Below are 20,037 nucleotides of genomic sequence, written 5' to 3' on the forward strand. Positions count from 1 at the left end.
GCAATCATTCTGAGGTCAGAAGGCCTGGGTTCAAATATTACAAAATGTGTGATTTGGGAGAAATCACTTCATCTCTTTGGGCCCTGATCTCCTCATCTGTCAAATGGGCAAGCTACTATAGAAGAACTCTCAGGATTCTTCCAGCCCCAGAGCTATGGTTCCATGACCCTTCTATTTCTCTGATCTTTTAGAATCAGGCAAGTGGCGCTTAGACCTGGGGTCTGGAAGTTCAAATCCTGCTCCAGACACTTTCTAACTTGCTCTCCCTATCTTTATTCAAGAAAAGATCTTTGATTGTGTTATACAAATTTCAAATTTTTCATACAAATTACAAAACCCTAGACAAGTCACTTTCAACCTCAGATTTCTCATCTGTAAAAAGGGGATAGGAATAGCACATACCTCCCAGAATTGTTGTGAGGATCAAATGAGAACATTTGTAAAATGCTTTGCAAATCTTGAAGTACTATATAAATAAATTTATTTTATATATATAATATAAAGTATTATATATAATACATATAAATATTATATATACTATATGAATTACTATATAAAATTTATATATTATATAAAGTACTATATAAATATCAGATATACTATATAAAGTATTATATAAATATATATAATTATTGTCATCATTGTTATGCTACCTTTTTTTGTCTTATGTATCTTGTGAATTTGTGGCTGTTATTGGTGTCTTTAACTATATCTATAGTCAATGTGTGCTTTGTTCTCTCAGTTCTACTTTCATCACTTGGTATCACTGCATGTGTCTTCTTGTATTTCTTTGATGTCTTCATGTTAATAATTTCTTATGGTACAACCATATTGCAGTATATTCATATGCCCCAATTTATTAATAATAATTGGTTGATACCAGTTGATGGATACCTAGTTTGTGTCTAGTTTGAGTTTTTTGTTGTTCTTTTAAACAGTGCATCAATTGGTCTTTTTTTCCTTCCTGACTTAAAGTTTAAGGCTGACTTTCAGCAATCAAGGGTAGGACTGAGCTATGGAGAAGGAGTGGTCTCAGTGGAAAGAACTCTTTGGGATCTGGAGTCAGAAGACTTGGGTTTCTCTCTGTGACCTAAAACAAATCACTTTACCTCTCTGGCTGTCAGGGCCCGTCATCTATTCAATGAAGGACCTTGACTGGATAACCTCTAACATCCTTTCCAGATAGAAATCCTATGAAGAGGAAGGGGGTGGGGTGGGGTGGACAGGGTGCAGCAAGCTAACCTGGCTGAGAACTGTTACATTTAGAGGAGAAGGAGCAGCAGTTGCCCCCAAGAAGAATAGCTTATCCCAGATGGGAGGGCTTAAAGAGAGTAAGAGTTTCTACTTCTGTGCCTTTTCTGCCACAAACCATAGTCGGTGTTCTGAGTTAAGTAAGGCAGTTCTCCAAATGTATGTCTAGGTTTATACATGGGTTCAGTTGCATGCTATCAGATTTTTTTTGTTTGTTTGGCAGGAGAAAAAAATTCTAAGCCTCCAACAGTGGTTTATTTTACTTCAAGTACCATTGGATAAAACAAAATTCCAGTACAAGATTACTTGGAATGCCCAGTAGGGTGTTTTGTAATGGGATTCACTTTGAAATCTAAATTTCAGCTCTGTTTGACTATAGATAGCCCTGGGGTCAGAAACTCTCACTACAGGATGGAAGCAGGTTTAACTTGAGGGATTTCATTCCCTTCTCTTGGTTCATAAACCTTTGCCCAGAAAACCTGGGAAAGTTACCAACTTGTGCCACATCTATGAACTCAAAAGCATATAGTTTACCAAAAGAGTCAATAAATTTTGTTGTTTTGCCAACAATATAAGCATTTAAAATATACTACCACCACCACCCACATTGCATTCCAAACTGCATGCAATAATTTCCTGCTAAAATGAGTGTCCCCAAAATGGTTTTTGATGCTATAGCCATTCAGCAACAGAGGTGCTAGACTTTGGGAGGATGTGCTGGATACAGTGGAAAGCATACTGGCTCTTCAATCAGAGGGCTTGAGTTCAAATCCTGCCTCTTAGCATGCACTATGAGTGTGACATTGGGCAAGCACTAAACTTTCTCTTCCACATTTTCCTCATCTTTAAAATGTGACAGGGTTGACCTCAGTGATCTCTCAGGATCTTTCTCATCCTCCTGCCATGTTTCTCCTCAATCCCTCTCCTTCCCTTGACTAATTCCAACATAAAAAGCTCTAGGGAAGAAAAATGAGAATTCAGAGAATGTTCTCATACTTTGGAATTGCTGAAGTATTAGTAGACATTATTACTGTGGAGTGGTGGGGAGAAGGTATATGAGGAAATTTCCAATTGGGACCAGACACCCCCAAATCCCACCATATACCCCCTTCAAAGAGCATCCTATTTTACTTTTATTGATCTGAGCTTTGATTGGAAGTCGCTTATGAAATGTCAAAAATCTAACACCGAAAAATCAGAATGGGGAGCCAAAAAACTTAAAATAATTCAATTTAATTATAGCACAATCTAATCAGGAACTGTGCATTCTTTTTTGAGACAGGAAGAAGGGAATGGAATGACACAGAGACTAGGGCCAACCCTCATAGAATACCCTTTATTCGGCATGCACTTTCATCCCCAAGGTGATCATGACTGTCATATTTGAGGTCAACTTTTTGTACATCCACCCACCTAACATTATAGTTGCAGGCAGGGAGCACTTTTTCCCCTTAAGGAAAGTGCTATGATGTCCCTAAACTGGATTTGAACCTTGGTACTATAACCTAAAGAACTGGGGGGAGCTTTGGGTCAAAAATCTTACTAGCCACTTCTGTGTTCCTTTTTAGGACTTAGCTTAGACCACGTTGGGAATGGGCATATTGTAACACTTGGTATGTTCCACTTGAATGGAATCTAAGTATTGCCTTTTCCCCTTGGCGTGGCCTGAGTAAAGAGATTTGAGGAGCTGGTAGCCTTCCTAATACAGAGGAAAGGATTGCACCCCTTGTTTGTTTAACTATTGCCTGTTATTTAAACATAAATGGGTACAAGAGTTCCAGTAGTTTATGTACTAAAGCCAAAGTCAATTCAGGGTCAATGTATGCAGGCAGTCTTATTTACCTGCTTCTTTTAAAATGAACTGAACACTAGTTGATAATAATAGTGACTGATGAGGCCTCTTTTCTAAGGGCAAATGTGGTAACAGTATCATCATCATTATAGTGGCTCATAATGTGTATTACTAATTTTATATGACCTCTTTTTTTGGGGGGGGGGTGAGGTAAGTAAGCAGTTCTATGGCCTAGTTGAGTCTTAAGTTGTTTCTTCTTATGTGACATACCTCATGCGCTCCCTGTAATCTTGAGAACACTTGGATAGCTCTCGAAGTATAATTCACGTATTACTGCACTGACTCATATCAAAACATCCCAAGGACTAGTCAGTGGTAGAGTCAAAAACCAAAGAATCCCAGAGTTGGAAGGGACCTTAGAGGTCATAGACTCCAGTCCATACCTTAATAATTTAATTGATCCAGACACCTCAGGCCCTACTTCAAAAGTAGACTGGGTGACACAGTGAATAGAGCACTAGCCCTGGAGTCAGGAGGACCTGAGTTCAATTCCAGCCTCAGGCATTTATTAGCTGTGTGCTCCTGGGCAAGTCATTTAAGCCTCCCTATCCCTCCCCCCAAAAAAGTAGACTATGTTGGCTTACTATTATGGGTACAAGTAGGAAAAAGATTGACTAGGAGGAAAGAGTCTTTAGAATTTAAACACTAGAGGGAAAGCATCTTTAGAATTTAAATACACTGGGGCAGCTAGGAGGTGCAGTGAATAGAGCACTGGCGCTGTAATCAGGAGGATCTGAGTTCAAATCTGCCTTCAGACACTTAACACAAAACTAGCCGTGTGACCTTGGGCAAGTCACTTAACCCCAATTGCCCTACCTTCCCCTCCAAAAAAGCAAAAAAAAAAAACACAACACATCTAAAAATGAGATACAAATACAATAAAATATAGTAAAATAAAGGAAGTAGAATTAAAAAAAAAGAATTTAAATGCACTTCCCAAGAGTGACTCAAATACCATACTCTAAATTAATAAACAAGAGGTTGGCCCCATTAATTACCCTAGATATGACTCGAGAACATAGTCATGTTGACATATCTAACTCCATATCAGCTACCTGTGACTGATAGAAAATCTTGTACCTTGCACCTGCTTGAATATTTGAGAGAATGACTGGATTCTGGAAGTGTCCTAGAAAGGCCTGAGGATCGTTTGTATATTTGATCACTCAGTACAGTTAGACAGTTTCATAGAGCCTTAAACTGAAGCATCTTAGTGTCCACTTCTGTCCTTTCATTTTTTTTAGATGAGGGAACTGAGGCCTAGGAAAGTAAAATGATTTACTTAAGAAAATAAAGCTAAATAGTGATGAGGTGAGGACAAAACTAGTGTTGTGCTAGTTAATATTTAGCAACCACTTTTTTTTTTAAAGCAATTGAGGTTAAGTAACTTGCTCAAGGTTACACGGCCAGGTGTTTCTGGGTGGGTGCTAAGTGTCTGAGCCCAGATTCGATCCCCAGGTCATCCCAACACTGGGGCCAGTGCTCTTACTCACTGTGCTACCTGGCTGCCCCAGCAACCACTTTTTAATTAAAAAAAAATTTTAAGGGATGTATACCTGACACACTTTTAAGTTTAATCTGCATTATCAGTCTTAAACTGGAGGTGTCAAACACTCAGGAGTGCAGGCTGAACCATATTAAAATGTAATTGGAAAACATCTTTATTTTGTTAGATGATTCCCAATGACATTTTAATATGGTTCAGCCAGTACACCTGAGGATTGGAATATGACCAGTGTGAATAATTTAAAGATCTAAAGCTGAAAATAACAAGTTATAAAGTATAGGAGAGGAAGGAAGAAGAAAAGGGAATGTAAAGGAATAAACATTTCTCTGGTACCTACTATGTGCCAGGCACTGTACTAAAGCACCTTTACAAATAGTATGTCTTTTTGATCCTATAGTAGCAGAAAGAGGGCTGAACTTGGCAGCCAGGACACCTGAATTCAAATAGTAGCTCTATAGCTGACTGGCTCTTTGACTTTGGTTAAGTCATTTAAATTAGCCAAGTAAACTTTGTATCTTCATCTGTGAAATGGGGATAATAAAATGTGCCCTGCTGTACCTTATGGGATAGACTTGCAAGAATCCAATATACTAATGTCAGTAAAGTGCTTCATAATGGTAAAGGTAGGGATGTGCGAAAGCTAGCTAGAACAGGCTGGGAGCTGATTTTTGCCTTGGAAATGAGCCAGTACCACAAATCAAGGCTAGATTTATTGTTTTGTTGATTGTCTAAATTCAAGAAAGTGATGGAGAAAATGTTAACAATGCAGATTAAACTTAAATGTATTTCACTTACATATTCTCCCTCCCCTCCAGAAAGCTGGTTGTTAAACGTTTACTAGCACACCCCTGAAAGCACTATAAAAATAAGATACAGAAGCAGTTTCTGTAGCCATGGCTACAGTTGCCAACATCCTAAGCAGTAAAACTAGTAATGAAACTCATTAAGGAATCTCCCATCTTCTGCCCTTGAGTCAGAGCTAGATTAAAGGTCCAAGAATGTATAGAAAGTAGAGCTGTTTGTTATGTAGACAGATGGGTCTGCCTTAGCCCCTGCCCTAAATAGTGGAGTGAGAGGGAAATCAGGTGGTCATTTCTGTCACTTTGGCATGGTTGGTAAAGAAAACTGATTCAGATTTGATGTTTCTTTTCTTCTTTCAAACCAAACATCTTTTCTGCTGCACACATGCATACTGTTACCATTTGGGGACTGTCAAATCATGGGTCTGACAAAAGTTCCTTTTCCTCACAGTGAAATGTGCGCTTGTGGTTTTTTTTTAATAGCACTTTGCTTTTGAAACCCATATAAAAGTCCTGAGACCCACCACATAAATCATTTATGCTTTACGATGATTACTTTCAATACATGCTTGTTTTATAAGATGACTTGGATTTTTAAAAGGCATTTGTAGTGGACTATAAAGCTTCTATCTAATGTGTTTCTTTCTTTTCTTTTATGTAGTTCCCTATGTACTGAGGAGCTGTGCAGAATTTATTGAGACTCATGGCATTGTGGATGGAATTTATCGACTTTCAGGAGTAACATCAAACATCCAAAAACTGAGGTATTTTAGCCTGGCCTACCATACCTCACAGCAGGAGTAACCAACCCCTCCCAAACTGATGAATGCTTTCAGGTTCTCTTGGGGACAGGAATTCCAGGGGTCATTATGGTGCTTTCAATCAAGAGTTTCTTTATCAAGTCCAATATAAATATCTCCAATAAAACATCTAGGGGGTTTTATTTTGCTTCTCTGGACCCCTGATGGGTACATTTGATTTCAGCAAAATTTGCTAATAGTAAAGACTGGAGTTATTTTTCCCAACAACAGTAAATTCTTATTTTTTTTTAGTAGAACATTAACACTTACTCTTAATGAGTCTCCAGGAAACCCGTAACTGAATTGTGCTAGGTCCTTGAAATTCAAACAGCTATAGAAAGTCCTTAAGTGAACTGAAAGGTCTTCCCCTAACTTTCTTATACCTGTAATGATGAATATAGCTATAAAAACAGTTTTATCTATTTTAGAAACTGTTCTTAAGCCACAAAGATTCTTTTAGCTAGGCTAACGGGAAAATATATATGAATTATTCAACTAATTAATCATGTATTTACTTAATCATAAACTAGAAGGGAAAAAAAGGATAAGCTTTCCAGCTTTTTCATTTCCCAAATGATTTCTTTCTTTAGAATGAAATAGTCAAAGAATTTTTTTCCATAGAAGAGATTGCTGTTGAATACTGGTTTATTGCTTCCAAATACTGTGTTCAGGAGCTTGAAAGATTTGCATTAGATCACTAGTTCAACTTTCTTCAAAAATTCATTAGCAATCATGTATTTTTGCTGGATGCTCATGTCATAACCAGTTCTTCAGCAGTTAAGGATTGACCCTATACTGAGTACTAAGATTATTGGCAAGAAAATGAACTGACAAGAATGTTGGCAAGAAATTGAGCTGGCAAGAATGTTGGCTAGAAAATCTTGTTCCATTCATTTTTTTAAAATGCCTATAAATTAAATTGGTCATTGCATTTTTCTCTTTTCAAGGTCTTACTCAGTTCCTTCCAAATTTTAACAGCATGAGAAATTTCATAGCATTTTGTTCAAGGTTATGGAAACAGGCCTCAAGGATGATCCACATACCCTGTGTATTTCCTTTTAGCCAATCTTAGGAATATTACCTTGTCAGTTTCATCTCTTTTGTCAAATGTCTAATCTAGCTCTTCTATATTAAAACTCAAAGATCTTACATAATTTGGAATTTAACTTCCAGTCATATGACATTAAGAGATAATATAACTTGTTTTAGAGACATTCCATGAATTTGTCATAATAGAGCATAGAAGATAGTAGGGTCTCATTCATCCCCAGTAGCCAGCTCCTTTCTATATGCCAAGGTTTAGAAGATTCTGAGATGCAGTGTTTCGTAGGAACAAACCAGCTTCAAAACCAGGAAGACCTGCATTCAGGTCCCACCTTGGATACATATTCACTTTGAGCCCCTGGCCAATATTAACTTAACCTTTCAATGTTCTAGGCAACTCTCTAAGAGTATAAGTTGAAGAAAAGGTGCTGAACTTGTATTGGACAAAGGAGCTTAATCTCCTGGTCTCTATATGAATGAAATCACAGGTCTATTCCCTGTCACTATTAATCATCAGAGTTGCTTAGTTTTAGTTCTCAAGTTGGATTTATGTTGTCATAAACAAACATATAAAAAGCATGTTTGTTGACAGTAATATATGAAAATAAGGATAAAAGAAACAGACCTGATTCACCCTATTTTCCCCTTCTCCCCTCTTCTTTTCCTCCTTTCCCCCTTTCTTTTCCTTCCCCCTCCTCCTCCTTTTCCCTCTTCCTTCCCCCCTTTTTCTCTTTCTTTTCCATGTCTCTCCTTTTTTCTCTCCACTTCTCTCCTTTCCTTTCTTTTTTCTCTCTCCTTTCCTCTCCTTTCTTTCTCTCCTCTCTCTCTCTCTCTCTCTCTCTCTCTCTCTCTCTCTCTCTCTCTCTCTCTCTCTCTCTCTCTCTCTCTCCCCCCTTTCCTCACTCCCTCCTTCTTTCCCTCTGGATCTTATTTGGAACATGTTATTAAATGCTAAGTTTTTAATACTCATATTAGCCAAATTGTTTTCAACCCCACCACTTACATCTGACAAATTAGAGATAGAAACCTCTCTGGGAAACTCATTAGTAAGTGATTGTTATGTCCTTCAAATCACCGAATCTGTTTTAGGGAAGTACAGAACTGAATCAAGAGTCTTCTCACAACCTTTCCCTTAAAATTTTGCCTAGAAGAGAGGATCTTGGGTAGGGTTGAGGTCAAGGTTGAAAGTACAGTTAGATCAGCCATTTCAGGTTGTGATGCTTTTATTCTGCCTTCCCTGTACATCTAATTTGTGTTCTTCAGTATTGTTATGTCTCTGTCTGTGTTGTTTCAGGCAGGAGTTTGGCTCAGATCAATGTCCAGATCTAACAAGGGAAGTTTACCTTCAGGACATTCACTGTGTGGGCTCCCTTTGTAAGCTGTACTTTAGGGAACTGCCCAACCCTCTCCTCACTTATGAGCTCTACGAGAAATTCACGGTGAGTATTTCTTCTTCAATTAAAGGGAGGTGAGTGGGTAGTGTGCATGGCTCTTTAGAGAAAGAGGTGATAGCTCTCTTCTCCTTCCAGTTTTGAATCTCAGGGAGTAGGTCGTTTGTTGTAAAGTGTGAAGAAATGACTCACTGGTCCAATCTCATAGCTAGAGATTTATTATTATTGTTATTGTTATTATATATCAAAAATGCTAGCTATCCCATTTATACTTACTTATCTATGGAGCTTGCGGGGTTATTTTTTCCCTCCACTGTTCATTGCTTATTTCCTTTAGGGCCTAGAGAAAGAGAAGAGAAAAGAGAGAAAGAAAGAGAAAAAGAGAAAGGGGAGGAGGAAGCAAAGTGGAAGGGGAAATGAGAATAAAGAAGGAGGGAACAACAAGGGAAAATAGCCATTAAGGCTACATTAAGTACATGTAGTCAGCTGATACATAGTAAATAAACAAGAGTTAACCACAAGAAAAACTTCCAAAAGAAAATTTTTTTTAAGGTCAGTTATAATGAATAAGTTTAACACTGGAAAAGAATTGGGGAAAATGAACCTCCTTTCTTCCTTTCTTCGCATAGGTGGGGGACTATGAATATTAAATATGACTTAGATTGTCAGATAAGATTGATTGATACATTCATTTTCTTAAAGTGCTTTTTTTCTCTTTCTTTTTTAAAAAAATCTGTTATGAGAATTAGCTTGGAATGAGAAAGACAGAGTCAGAAAAGTTTTTGTAAAACAGCTTATATCAATAAAAATAAGATTTGTTAAAAGCCCAGCTTTAAAACTTGGTCTTAAATTCTGAAAAAGGACAACAGCAGTAATCAGGAACCTAGGGCTTTTGATTAATATGAATGGTGAAATCACAAGTGAGTAACAACCCATTCTTCAAAGGCTAAGCACAGCTACAAAGCAGAATCATCTTCCTGTAGGGGCTTCCTGTGGTTCCATATTGGCTTCCAAAGCTATGTCTGCAGGCAAACCAAGATCACAGTCAATAGTATTCTCTTTGAAGGGACAGAGGTAGAATTCCATTTGCTCAAACTTAACAGTGTAGAAGGACAGAGATGACTGGGTGGTATAGTGGAAAAACCTTGGCACCACAAGATCCAGGCTTTAATCCTGGCTCTCCTACTGTCTAGCTGTGTGACTTTAGGAAAGTCACAATCTCTCTGGGCCTTAGATTCCTCTTTTATAAAATGAAGATAAAATCTACCCTGTCCATTTCACAGATTGTTATCAAACCTTTGAAAATACTAAGGTTATACTAAGGTAGTACATAAAAATAAGGGTTTATTTCATTTAAATCTAATATAATTAATCTAATTTTATTTAAATAAAGACCTATTATGCCCTTGTGTAGAGTGGGGAATTTACATATGGAGACAAAAGGATTGTCAGTGTCTGACCCTAATTTAGCTTTTAGTGTTGGGGTACACTAGCTCTTCCTTCCTAATCTCAGAAGGTGACCTTGACTTCTGCCCAGTCTAAGATTTTCTTATCCTCCAAGCCTAGCCTGAAACCTGAGGCTCCTGAAACTTCTGACACCTATACCTGCTTGATTCCCTTAGTCCAGGGATTTCCTACACATATACTACTATTACCTCTCCCCCGACCCAGGTCATTTCCCAGCACCCACCAACTGCTTTCACTCAGTACAGACCCTGAGCACATTTTCTTGTGTTTATTAAACACAGAAAGGGTGTGTCTATACATGTTTAAAAATATATGCAGGGCAATACAGTCAGAAATGCATACAATCCATATTGTCCCATGCCTTCAGCTTTTCCTAAGTTATCCTAACCTGATTCTCTAGTAGCCAAGAATGGTGTCAACTGCATCTGCAGATCATAATGGCTTCACTTTAGAACATTTCTTCCTCATGCCCAAGACAAATTAGATTCTCCCAATGGGAGAGTTTACTGATTGATTGATTGGTGCAGTTTCCCAATCTCAGGCTCACTCTTAGCCAGTCAGGAGACTTTCTGACAGTATAGATGAATCCTCTTGTCCCAATCCAAAATATTACATAATTCTTTTTTTTTTTTTTGCTTTCTGGAGGGCAATTGGGGTTAAGCGACTTGTCCACGGTCACATGGCTAGTTTTTGTGTTAAGTGTCTGAGGCCAGACCCGAACTCAGGTCCTCCTGACTCCAGGGCCAGTGCTCTAAATATTATATAATTCTTGACTTCATTTCTCCACTCTTCCTTCCCCCCAAACAAGGGATAAGCAAGGACATACAAACAGGTACATTAGCTTTTAATTTTTTAAAAAGTACCTTGGTTTTCCCCCTAGGTACATGGTTTGTTGTTTTGGGGTTGTTGGGGTTTTTTTGCTTTTTATTGGAGGGGGGGAAGGCAGGGCAATTGGGGTTAAGTGACTTACCCAAGGTTACACGGCTTGTGTTGTGTTGTGTCTGAGGTCAAATTTGAACTCAGGTCCTCCTGACTCCAGAGCCAGTGCTCTATTCACTGTGCCACCTAGCTGCACCACACCCCTCCATCCAGGTACATGTTAAAACAATTTTAAACTTTTTTTTAAGTATTGAGTTCCAAATTCTATTCCTGCCTCCCTCCCTCCTGAGATGGTAAGCAATTTAATATGGGTCATATATGTTCAATCATGTAAAACATTATCGTATTATTCATTTTGTATAAGAAGACTCAAACAAAAGGAAAGGAGAAAGAAAGTGAAAAATAGCATGCTTCAGTCTGCATTAGGACAATATCAGTTCTTTCTCTGGAGGTGGATAGCATGTAAAGTTCCTGTTTCCTTACAATCAAGAGTCAGCAAGACACACAGTTCACACTTCACACTTCACTAAAGACGCATCCCCATTCCCTCCCAAAATTACCAAACAGAAAGTGAAATAGGGGTAGAGGGTGGGAGTTGGGAATGGCTAATGGAAACTAATGTCTTCTCTTTCTTTAGCTTAGGGTCTGCGGCCTTTGTTCTCATTTGTTCACAAAAAAGGAGATAATCCCCTCCTCTACTCCAATTCACCTTTGCTCCATTGGCTCATTATAAAGAGTCAACCTGGAAGCCAGGAAGACCCTGGGTTTTCTGTCACATATTGGCTCTGTAATCCTAAACAATCACAGCCTCTCTTAACCTCTGGTTCCTCATCTGTAAAATAAGGATAATGGATTCAGTGGCCTCTAGAGTTTCTTCCAGCTCTAAATCTAGGATTCCTTCTAGCTCACCCCCATCCAAAGCCTCCTTTAGGAATGGCTCTGCAAACCCATTCACTAGTTAGATTCAATCCAGCATCCCCCCCCTTAGTCTCTGGTCAGCCTTCTCCTCTTTTGTTGAACAGTGCTTTACTATGGATGATAGAGGCTGTTGAAAATAGAAGCCAACTGTTTCCTTTTCCTTTGGCTGGCTTACTGTCCTGTCTCTTCACAATGGCAACATACAAACTCCATATTCTGGGCTTCAGCTTCCTCACCTGTAAAATGAGGGGGTTAGACTAGATGCTTTCTGAGGTATCTTCAAGTTCTAAATTCCTTTAACCTGGTTAGCTTCTTGGGATGCACTAAAGCTCCTTCATCTTAAACTCTTTACTAAGCTTCCTAGATCCTGAGGCTCAGTGTACTGAAGTGGCAGTAGAGTTGGATTTGGAGTCAAAAGACCTGGGTTCAAATCCTAGTTCTTTCACACACTGCCTGTATGACCTTGGACAAGTCACTTAATCCCTCCCTGCCTCAGTTTTTTATTTATAAAGTGAGAGGCTGGGAATAGATGTCTTCTAAGATCTACTCAATCTCTAAATCAGTTGTCCTGTGATCTGAACCTTAATTTGAAACCAAATCCCCTTGAAACCTCTCTGAACCTTGAATCTGCCTGGTTTCTTTAATTCAGGAATTCATTCTACTTGTATCCTGGTTAGCTGCATATCACCATGTCCAGGTATCCTTTCCTAGAATTCTTTCTATCCTGCATCCACATACTCCAAATCAAATGAGAATGTTTTCTAAAGCTTATCAAACTAGAGAAAAGAATATATGTAAATTGAGGAACAGTATGTCAGAGTAAGGTAATCATAAAGAAATATGCAAGACTAAGCCCAGACTAGTTGATGTTCCTAACTTTACTAAAATTCTCTCTGACCCACTTTGCCCACCTTGGTTCTCCAAGATTTAGAAGGTTCATAACCTCATCTGTGTTCCTTATGGCCCCAGAAAAGAATGACTTCTTCAATCTAGAGTACCTTCTCACCAGCCCTCTCCCCTCCACCCCCATCAGAATTTAACCTCATCCCTTTTGAGCTCTCTGGTCCATTTTTCCAATCCCAGGTTCATGCTCAGCCAATCAGGAAGTCTCCCGCTAGAAGAGGCATAGTGGATAGAACATTGAACCTGAAGTCAGCACTACCTGAGTTCAAAGTTGGCCTCAGACACTTGCTTAACTGTGACCCTACCCAAGTTGCTTAACCTGTGTCTGCCTCGGTTCCCTCATGTGTAAAAGGGGCTGGAAGAGTCAATGGCAAACTACTCCAGTATCTTTGCCAAGAAAATGGGGTCATGAAGAGTTGGATATAACAGAAAAACAACAGCAATAAAAGAAAAATCAGGATAATAATAGCACTTACATTCCAGGGTGGTTGTGAGAATACAGTGAATTAATATCCCTAAAGAGCTTTGCAAATGTTTAAGTACTATATAAATGTTAGCTATCGTGGTAGGTTTATCATGGTTTATCTATAGTATTATATATTCTCCCAGTTAGTAAAATATCTAATTTTGCCTCTGTCCATCAAAGGACAAATTAAAAAATACCAAAAATATATTAATCTGGTTCCCATCATCTCACTATTACAGTAAACTGACCTGACACCCTCCCCAACACACATCCACAGAAGACTCCCCCTAAACTCTCTAGTTCCCTTCATCTGGTCTCTTTGTGTGTTTTCCTGCTAGGAGACTCAGTACCTTCCCCACTTCACTTGCCTGACACCATATTATATTCTCCACATGCAATGGAACTCTGCAACTAAAAACAGACATAACTTTTTCTCATTTCCCTCTTGGTATATGTTTTTCAATTAATAAAAACATAATATTCTCTCCTTCCCAACTCCTCTACCTTCCTTCTCCTTCTTTGGAAAGAAAAAGAAAAATCCTTTTAACAAATATACACAAACAAAACAAATTTCAACGCTGGACAGATATTAAAACTATATTCATACAGGCCTTCCCAGGTTTCTCTAAAACCATTCCTTTCATATTTTCTTGTGACATTAATATTCCATTATATTCATATATTATAACTTGTTAGACCATTTCTCAATTGATGGGCAACCCTTTTGTTTCCAATTTGTTACCATTACAAAAAAAAAACTGCTACAAATATTTTCGTGCTTATGGATCTTTTTCCTTTCTTTCATCTCTTTGAAATATAGGTCTTATAGTGGTATCCTACAGACATAACTTTTTGTAAAATCTGTCAAATCTTATGTTTATATTGTACTCAAACACACATAGTTACCATGACAGGTATAATACCCAGGTGACATGTCTTTGATATAAGGTCCACTTAAACATGGGCAAGAGACCAGCAAAAGAGGCTTCAGGAGGATTAGTCTAGTAGAGATTTCCTTATAATTAACAAAGCATATTTCAGTGAATCTTTGCCTTGAACATGCACACATTATTCACTTATTATACATGACAATGCTCATGTTTAACAGTCTTTATCAAGTTCAGAATAACAAAAAATAAATTATAATGATTATAAAGACAGCTAGTTGACATGGTGCATTGAGTACTGGACTTGGAGTCAGGAAGACCTTAGTTTAAATCCTGCCTCAGACACTTATTATCTGGCTGGCTTTGATCAACATACCTCAGTCTCCTCATCTGTAAAACAGGGACAGTAAGAGCATCTCCCTCTTAGGACTGTTGTGGGGACCAAATGAAATAATATTTGTAAAGCACTTTGTAAACTTTAAAGCATTATATAAATTCCAGGTAGTAGTAGTAGTAGTAGTAGTAGTAGTAGTAGTAGTAGTAGTAGTCATAGTAGTAGTAGTGTAGTAGCAGCAGCAACTGTTGTTCTTGTTCTTATTGGGGTACAGAGTGAGAGTAGGGGACTGAGTGAAATATGGCCCCAGAATCAAATATGAGGCCAGATGATCTAGACTCAAGGTTACACGTAGACATTTAAAAGCAAAAACAAATAAATGCCGCTGTGCCTCAGTATGCTTACAGGAAGGAAGACTGAAGGAATATGTGTATTCAAAAGAAAAAAAATTAATAATATAAAAAGAAAGAAAGTGACTTAAAAACAAAAACTATAAATAAGAAGAAAACATTCCCTTAAGGAGGCTGATTTCATGCCACTTTTAAGTGGAAGGAAGGTGTCTCTGTGTGTACACATCCAGGGTGTTTATCTTTCAATGCATTCACTCACTGAACTGTTTTTCTATTTTTCTCTGTAGCAAGCAGTATCACACTGCCCAGAAGAAGACCAATTGGCCCGAATCCAAAATGTCATCCAGCAGCTTCCCCCACCACATTATAGGTAAGCATCCTTTATCATTATTGTCATTGCCATCATCACTTATATTATTGATTAATTATTAATGATAAGCAATAGTAAAATAATCAAAGATACAGACGTCCTGTAGAGAAGGCATATAATCGGTATGCCTCCATTGCATTTTCTATAGCAATTCAAGGTTTATAAAGCACTTTATATGCATTTTCTCATTTGAGCCTAAAATAAACCTATGAGAGTACTTTTAGATATTAGTATCCCCACTTTGCAGAGGATGAAACTGAGGCTTAGAGTGTTTAGCCCATATCACACAGTGAACTTCGGAGGCAGGGTGTGAACTAAGCTTTCTGGAAAATAAGCTCAATATTCTATGCCCTATAACACCCTGCCCCAGAGTCTTTTACACTCAGGCACAAGGTACATTGTGTTGGCACCAGGTCCTGCACGGCAATGCATTTTTATGATGAAATGGACCTAGCTTCAATATCACAATCTGCAAGGGTCTCAGGGTTGGAGGGACGATTTTAATATGGGAAGAGGGGGTTTGTAGAGGTTTGGGGCTCAGAGGGCCAAGATATAATCAGAGTTTAGGGTATCAGGACAAAGAAAAGGGAATAGGTGAGATGAGACATCTTGGCAGGTAAACCAATACACCTGGTAATAGAAGAAAATGGAGTTTGAATGGATGGGGAAGCGTCTAGAATGGGCAAAAAGGTAATAGCTCAACCCAAGCTGGTCCTGGTATGGAGACCATTTTCTGACTTGGCCCCTAGTATACTTCTTGGATCCAGCAGGTGGGTGCTGCTCTGCAGGGAGTGGAAGGGGGTACTATTGCTGAATCTTGAAGGAGACTAGAAATCCTAAGTGATGAAAATGAGGAGGGTGGCATTCCAGGCCTGGGGGACAGCCAGTGTCAGGGCATCAAAATGAATGCTGGAGTGTCCCATTTGAAGACCTACAAGAAGGTGAATCCGGCTGGACTACAGAGTTTGGGAAAGGGAGTAATGTGTGGTCAGACCAGAAAGGTGTGCTGGGGCCAAGTCGTGAAGCATTTTAAATGCCAAACATGTCTTTGATCCTAGAGATAATGGGTGGCCTGTTGTAATTATTTAATAGACAGGAAGAGAAGAACTGAAAAGAGAATAAATTAGGGAATCAAGCCCTTCTCCCTCACCAAACATTCAAATTTAATAAACACTTGTTAAGTGCCTACTATGTGCTGCAAGACACTGTGAGCTAGGGCTCTGAGGATATAGGAGAAATGAAAGAAAATCACACAACCCTATCTCCCAAGCAACTTAAAAGAATGACAAGAATAGCTTTGCCAGGGCTTTACATACATCATCTCATATGAATCTCATGACCCTGCAGCAGATACACAGGAAGCACAAAAATGCACTAGCAGAGATACACCCCATACACAAATGAGGCAGGGTGCATGAGGAAGCACAACTCAAGCTCTCTAGGAAAATGGGAGGAGACAAAGACTTTTTTTTTCAGAGTGAGTTGAGTCCAATGCTTTGAGCCCTTTACGGACTCTCCAATAAAGTAAACGTCTTGCTATTGTCCTCCACGTGCTCCAGTGGCTAACCCTCCCCAACCTATTGGCTGTCACCTCTTCCACCCCCCAACCCGAACCCAGACCTCCCTTCTTCCTGCCACCAATGTGTTTTTCCTTCCTTCCTGAGTCTGCTTAGAGCATCCTCAGAGTAACCTCTTCATTCTCATTCATTAGGCCATGTTCCTCCTTCCTTTAAATCACTGCTCAAGATTCAATCCAACAACAATCCAATCTAATAAGCATTTTTTAAGTGCCTACTAATCATAAAGGACTTTACTAAGCAAAGAGGGTGCAAAATCAATATGGAAAGTTATCCATACCTTCAAGAAACTTACATTCTATTGATTCTTTCTCCTTCTGGAAATTTTTGTCCATCTTGACCTGACTACCTAGATTAGGATTTATGCCTTTCTTTTTTTTTTTTTAAGCAATTGGGGTTAAGTAACTCACTCAGGGTTACACTGCCAGTTATTTCTGGGTGTGGTGCTAAGTATCTGAGCCCGGATTCGATCCCCAGGTCATCCCGACATTGGGTCCGGTGCTCTTACTATCTGAGCCACCTGGCCGCCCCTTATGCCTTTCTTTTTGCACTCATAGACATTTCACATCTCTTCCACTTACAAACACAAGACCTGACCAGCCCCGACCCCTTTAATCACATTGAGTTGTATCTTGTGTTGATTTTATGTTTGCCCTATTTGTAGAGGGCAAGAACCATGATCTATTACAGCTATGTACCCCAAGTACATTATTTTTATAACTCTTTTGGCCTCAATACTTACTACAGAAATCCACGGAGAGGTCAGTGCTAAGGAACAAAGTTCATGACCAATTATGAATGAGAGAGATGCCCTCCCTATCTAACACTTGGATGTACAAGGGCATGATTAGACCTACAATAAAACCGAAACAATGGAATACAAGGAATAAGAAAGTTCTTTAAAGTTCACCTTCAAAAACAATGGTTTTACTGTTTTTGTTGACATGTTAACAGGTCTTAGGCTTGTCCCCCAGTGACGATTCCTGCTGCGCCATATAGTCCTGTCACTGAAATCATCCGTAGCGCACAGTTCATCCTTACAACTTATTCCCTTTATTTTAACATGTCTCTCTTAGCTTTCCTCACCTTACATTTTCCCTACAACCTCACGTCTCTCTGACTGTTCTGCATTACTGCATAGCTAAGGTGAGACAGACCTCCTGGAACCACAGAACAATGGAGTGGTCCAACTCCCTCATTTTATTGATGTGAAAACTGAGGCCCCCAGAAGCCAAGACAATGTCCTTTCATGGCCCGTGCCATCCTGCCTAGGGCAGAGAGTTACATCCAACTTGTGTTTATTAAATAGTTCATTTAAACAAAGTAATGCATTAGGTGCTAGAGATAATACAAAGGCAAAGATTAATTAATACAGTCCCTGCTTTAAAGGAACTTATTAGAAGACTGATTACCGGTGATATCATGAGATCTTCCTTACATTTCTCCAACATTTTTGAGGCAAGATTCCTCATATACCCCTTTAAATCTAAACTTTGAAATTATCTACAGATGACAGGATTCACACAGGCATTGAAGTTTTTTACTTTATCAAAAAATGAACCGTTACAGGACCTTGGAATACCTGATCAGGCACCTGACCCATATCGCCTCCTTCAGTAGCAAGACCAACATGCATACCAGGAACCTTGCATTGGTGTGGGCACCAAATCTTCTCAGGTAACATCTTTACATTAACTCAAATTTTTTAAAACTGGTCAATGAATTGATGCAAAACAAAATCAGCAGAAATAGGAGAGTAAACGTCATGACTACACAAATTCAAATGAAAGCTACTCTAAAAGTCTGCTAAACTCAGATTAATTATCATGGCAAATATTGATCCTAGGAAATGGATGAAATTCATTTCCTTCCTTAACTGGAAGTTGCACACCCAGTTGAACAGTATCATTTTGTTGATTGGTTTTGCTTAAATGTTTTTCTTTGTTACAAGGCAGGGTTCAATGGCAGTGGGGGCCAGTGGGAATTCAGAAATGACCTTGCTATAGAAAACTTAGGGGAGGAGCAATCAAAGGACAACCCTTTCCCAAAAAGCAAAGAATGAGCAGTTAATGAGTTCAAAGGATCCATTATGGGAAAATTAAAACAGGAGATCATAAAACCTCTTCTAAATAATCTTGTTTCAGCTAACTAAATCAGCAGGAAATGATTAGTAAGTCTAGGGTTTCTGTGTGGTTTAAATTGATTTTGATGGCAAATCTCCTTCAGCAGTTAAATCTGGAAACATTTGGGACCAGATGGAATTCTCTCATTATAACTACAGTAGAATATAGATAGACTCATGGGTCATCTCTCAAGGAAAACTTTCTGGTCTTTGTGTGTGTGTGTGACTGGCTATTCTTCACTTTTAACTGGCTGAAACCCAGAAGGTCTGCTTACTGAAGGAAGAAGACAGGCTCCTGCTACTTAATGAATGATGACAAGCCCTTTAGAACAATAGGGGGAAAGGCTCTTTGAGGGGGAAAAAAATCCACTTCCTTGTTACTTACTTGTACAGACTGTTTTGTTTTTAAAAGCCCTCTGTGAGTAGTTGATTCTCAGTACCTACAGCTAGTCATGGTAGTTATATAAAACATGTTTACCGTATAATAATTAGAATTACATACTTGATTATCAATCAACATTCATTTATTAAGCAGCTATTATATTCCAGGCTCTAGGGACACAGACAAAAATTAAAGTCATTACCCTCAATGAGCTTACATTCTCCTGGGGGGAGACCACATGTTCAAACAGAATAAATACAAGATGGTTTTGGGAGTGTGCACTAACATCTGGAAAGACCTCATGTACAACAGGAGTTCTTAACATTTTCCCTGTGGCATTCTAGTAAAGCCTTTTGACCACTTTTCAGAGAAGTGCTTTTAAATAAATAAAATAAATGAAGCAGATTATATCAAAATACAATGATCATAATATTTATTTGAAAACACCAAGTTTACAGACTCTAGGATAAGAACCCCTCATGGAGAAAATGACATTTGACCTAAACTTTGAAGGAAATAAGAGATTCTTAGTCACACAGGTGAGGTGGGCATGGGGTACAGCTAGGTCAAAAGCTTGGAGGTGGGAGGAACAGTAAGGAGGACATTATGGATAAATATTGGATCAGTTAGTCAGACCTAGTTGCAGCACCATACAGGTTAGCAAATGTTAAAAAATTGAGGGATTTGGCTCCTAGGTCCTTCTGATTACTTTTTCTTTCCTATCTCATAATGCACTA

The 20,037-nt window shown here is 38.7% G+C and overlaps 1 protein-coding gene across 1 annotated transcript in view; it reads left to right on the plus strand.

The window, feature by feature from the left end:
* Positions 1-20,037, plus strand: part of ARHGAP31 (Rho GTPase activating protein 31) — a 181,513-nt gene that overhangs the window by 123,753 nt on the left and 37,723 nt on the right. The window contains exons 2-5 of the mRNA XM_069069973.1: positions 6,072-6,174; positions 8,549-8,693; positions 15,137-15,219; positions 18,366-18,473. Coding sequence (XP_068926074.1) covers positions 6,072-6,174; positions 8,549-8,693; positions 15,137-15,219; positions 18,366-18,473 — 439 coding nt within the window. The remainder of the gene's footprint in view (positions 1-6,071; positions 6,175-8,548; positions 8,694-15,136; positions 15,220-18,365; positions 18,474-20,037) is intronic.

This window comes from Petaurus breviceps, unplaced genomic scaffold (genome assembly GCF_028583685.1).
Source record: "Petaurus breviceps papuanus isolate PSGF00001 unplaced genomic scaffold, PetGlider_PUasm1.0 90792, whole genome shotgun sequence".
NCBI classification, from domain to species: Eukaryota; Metazoa; Chordata; class Mammalia; order Diprotodontia; family Petauridae; genus Petaurus; species Petaurus breviceps.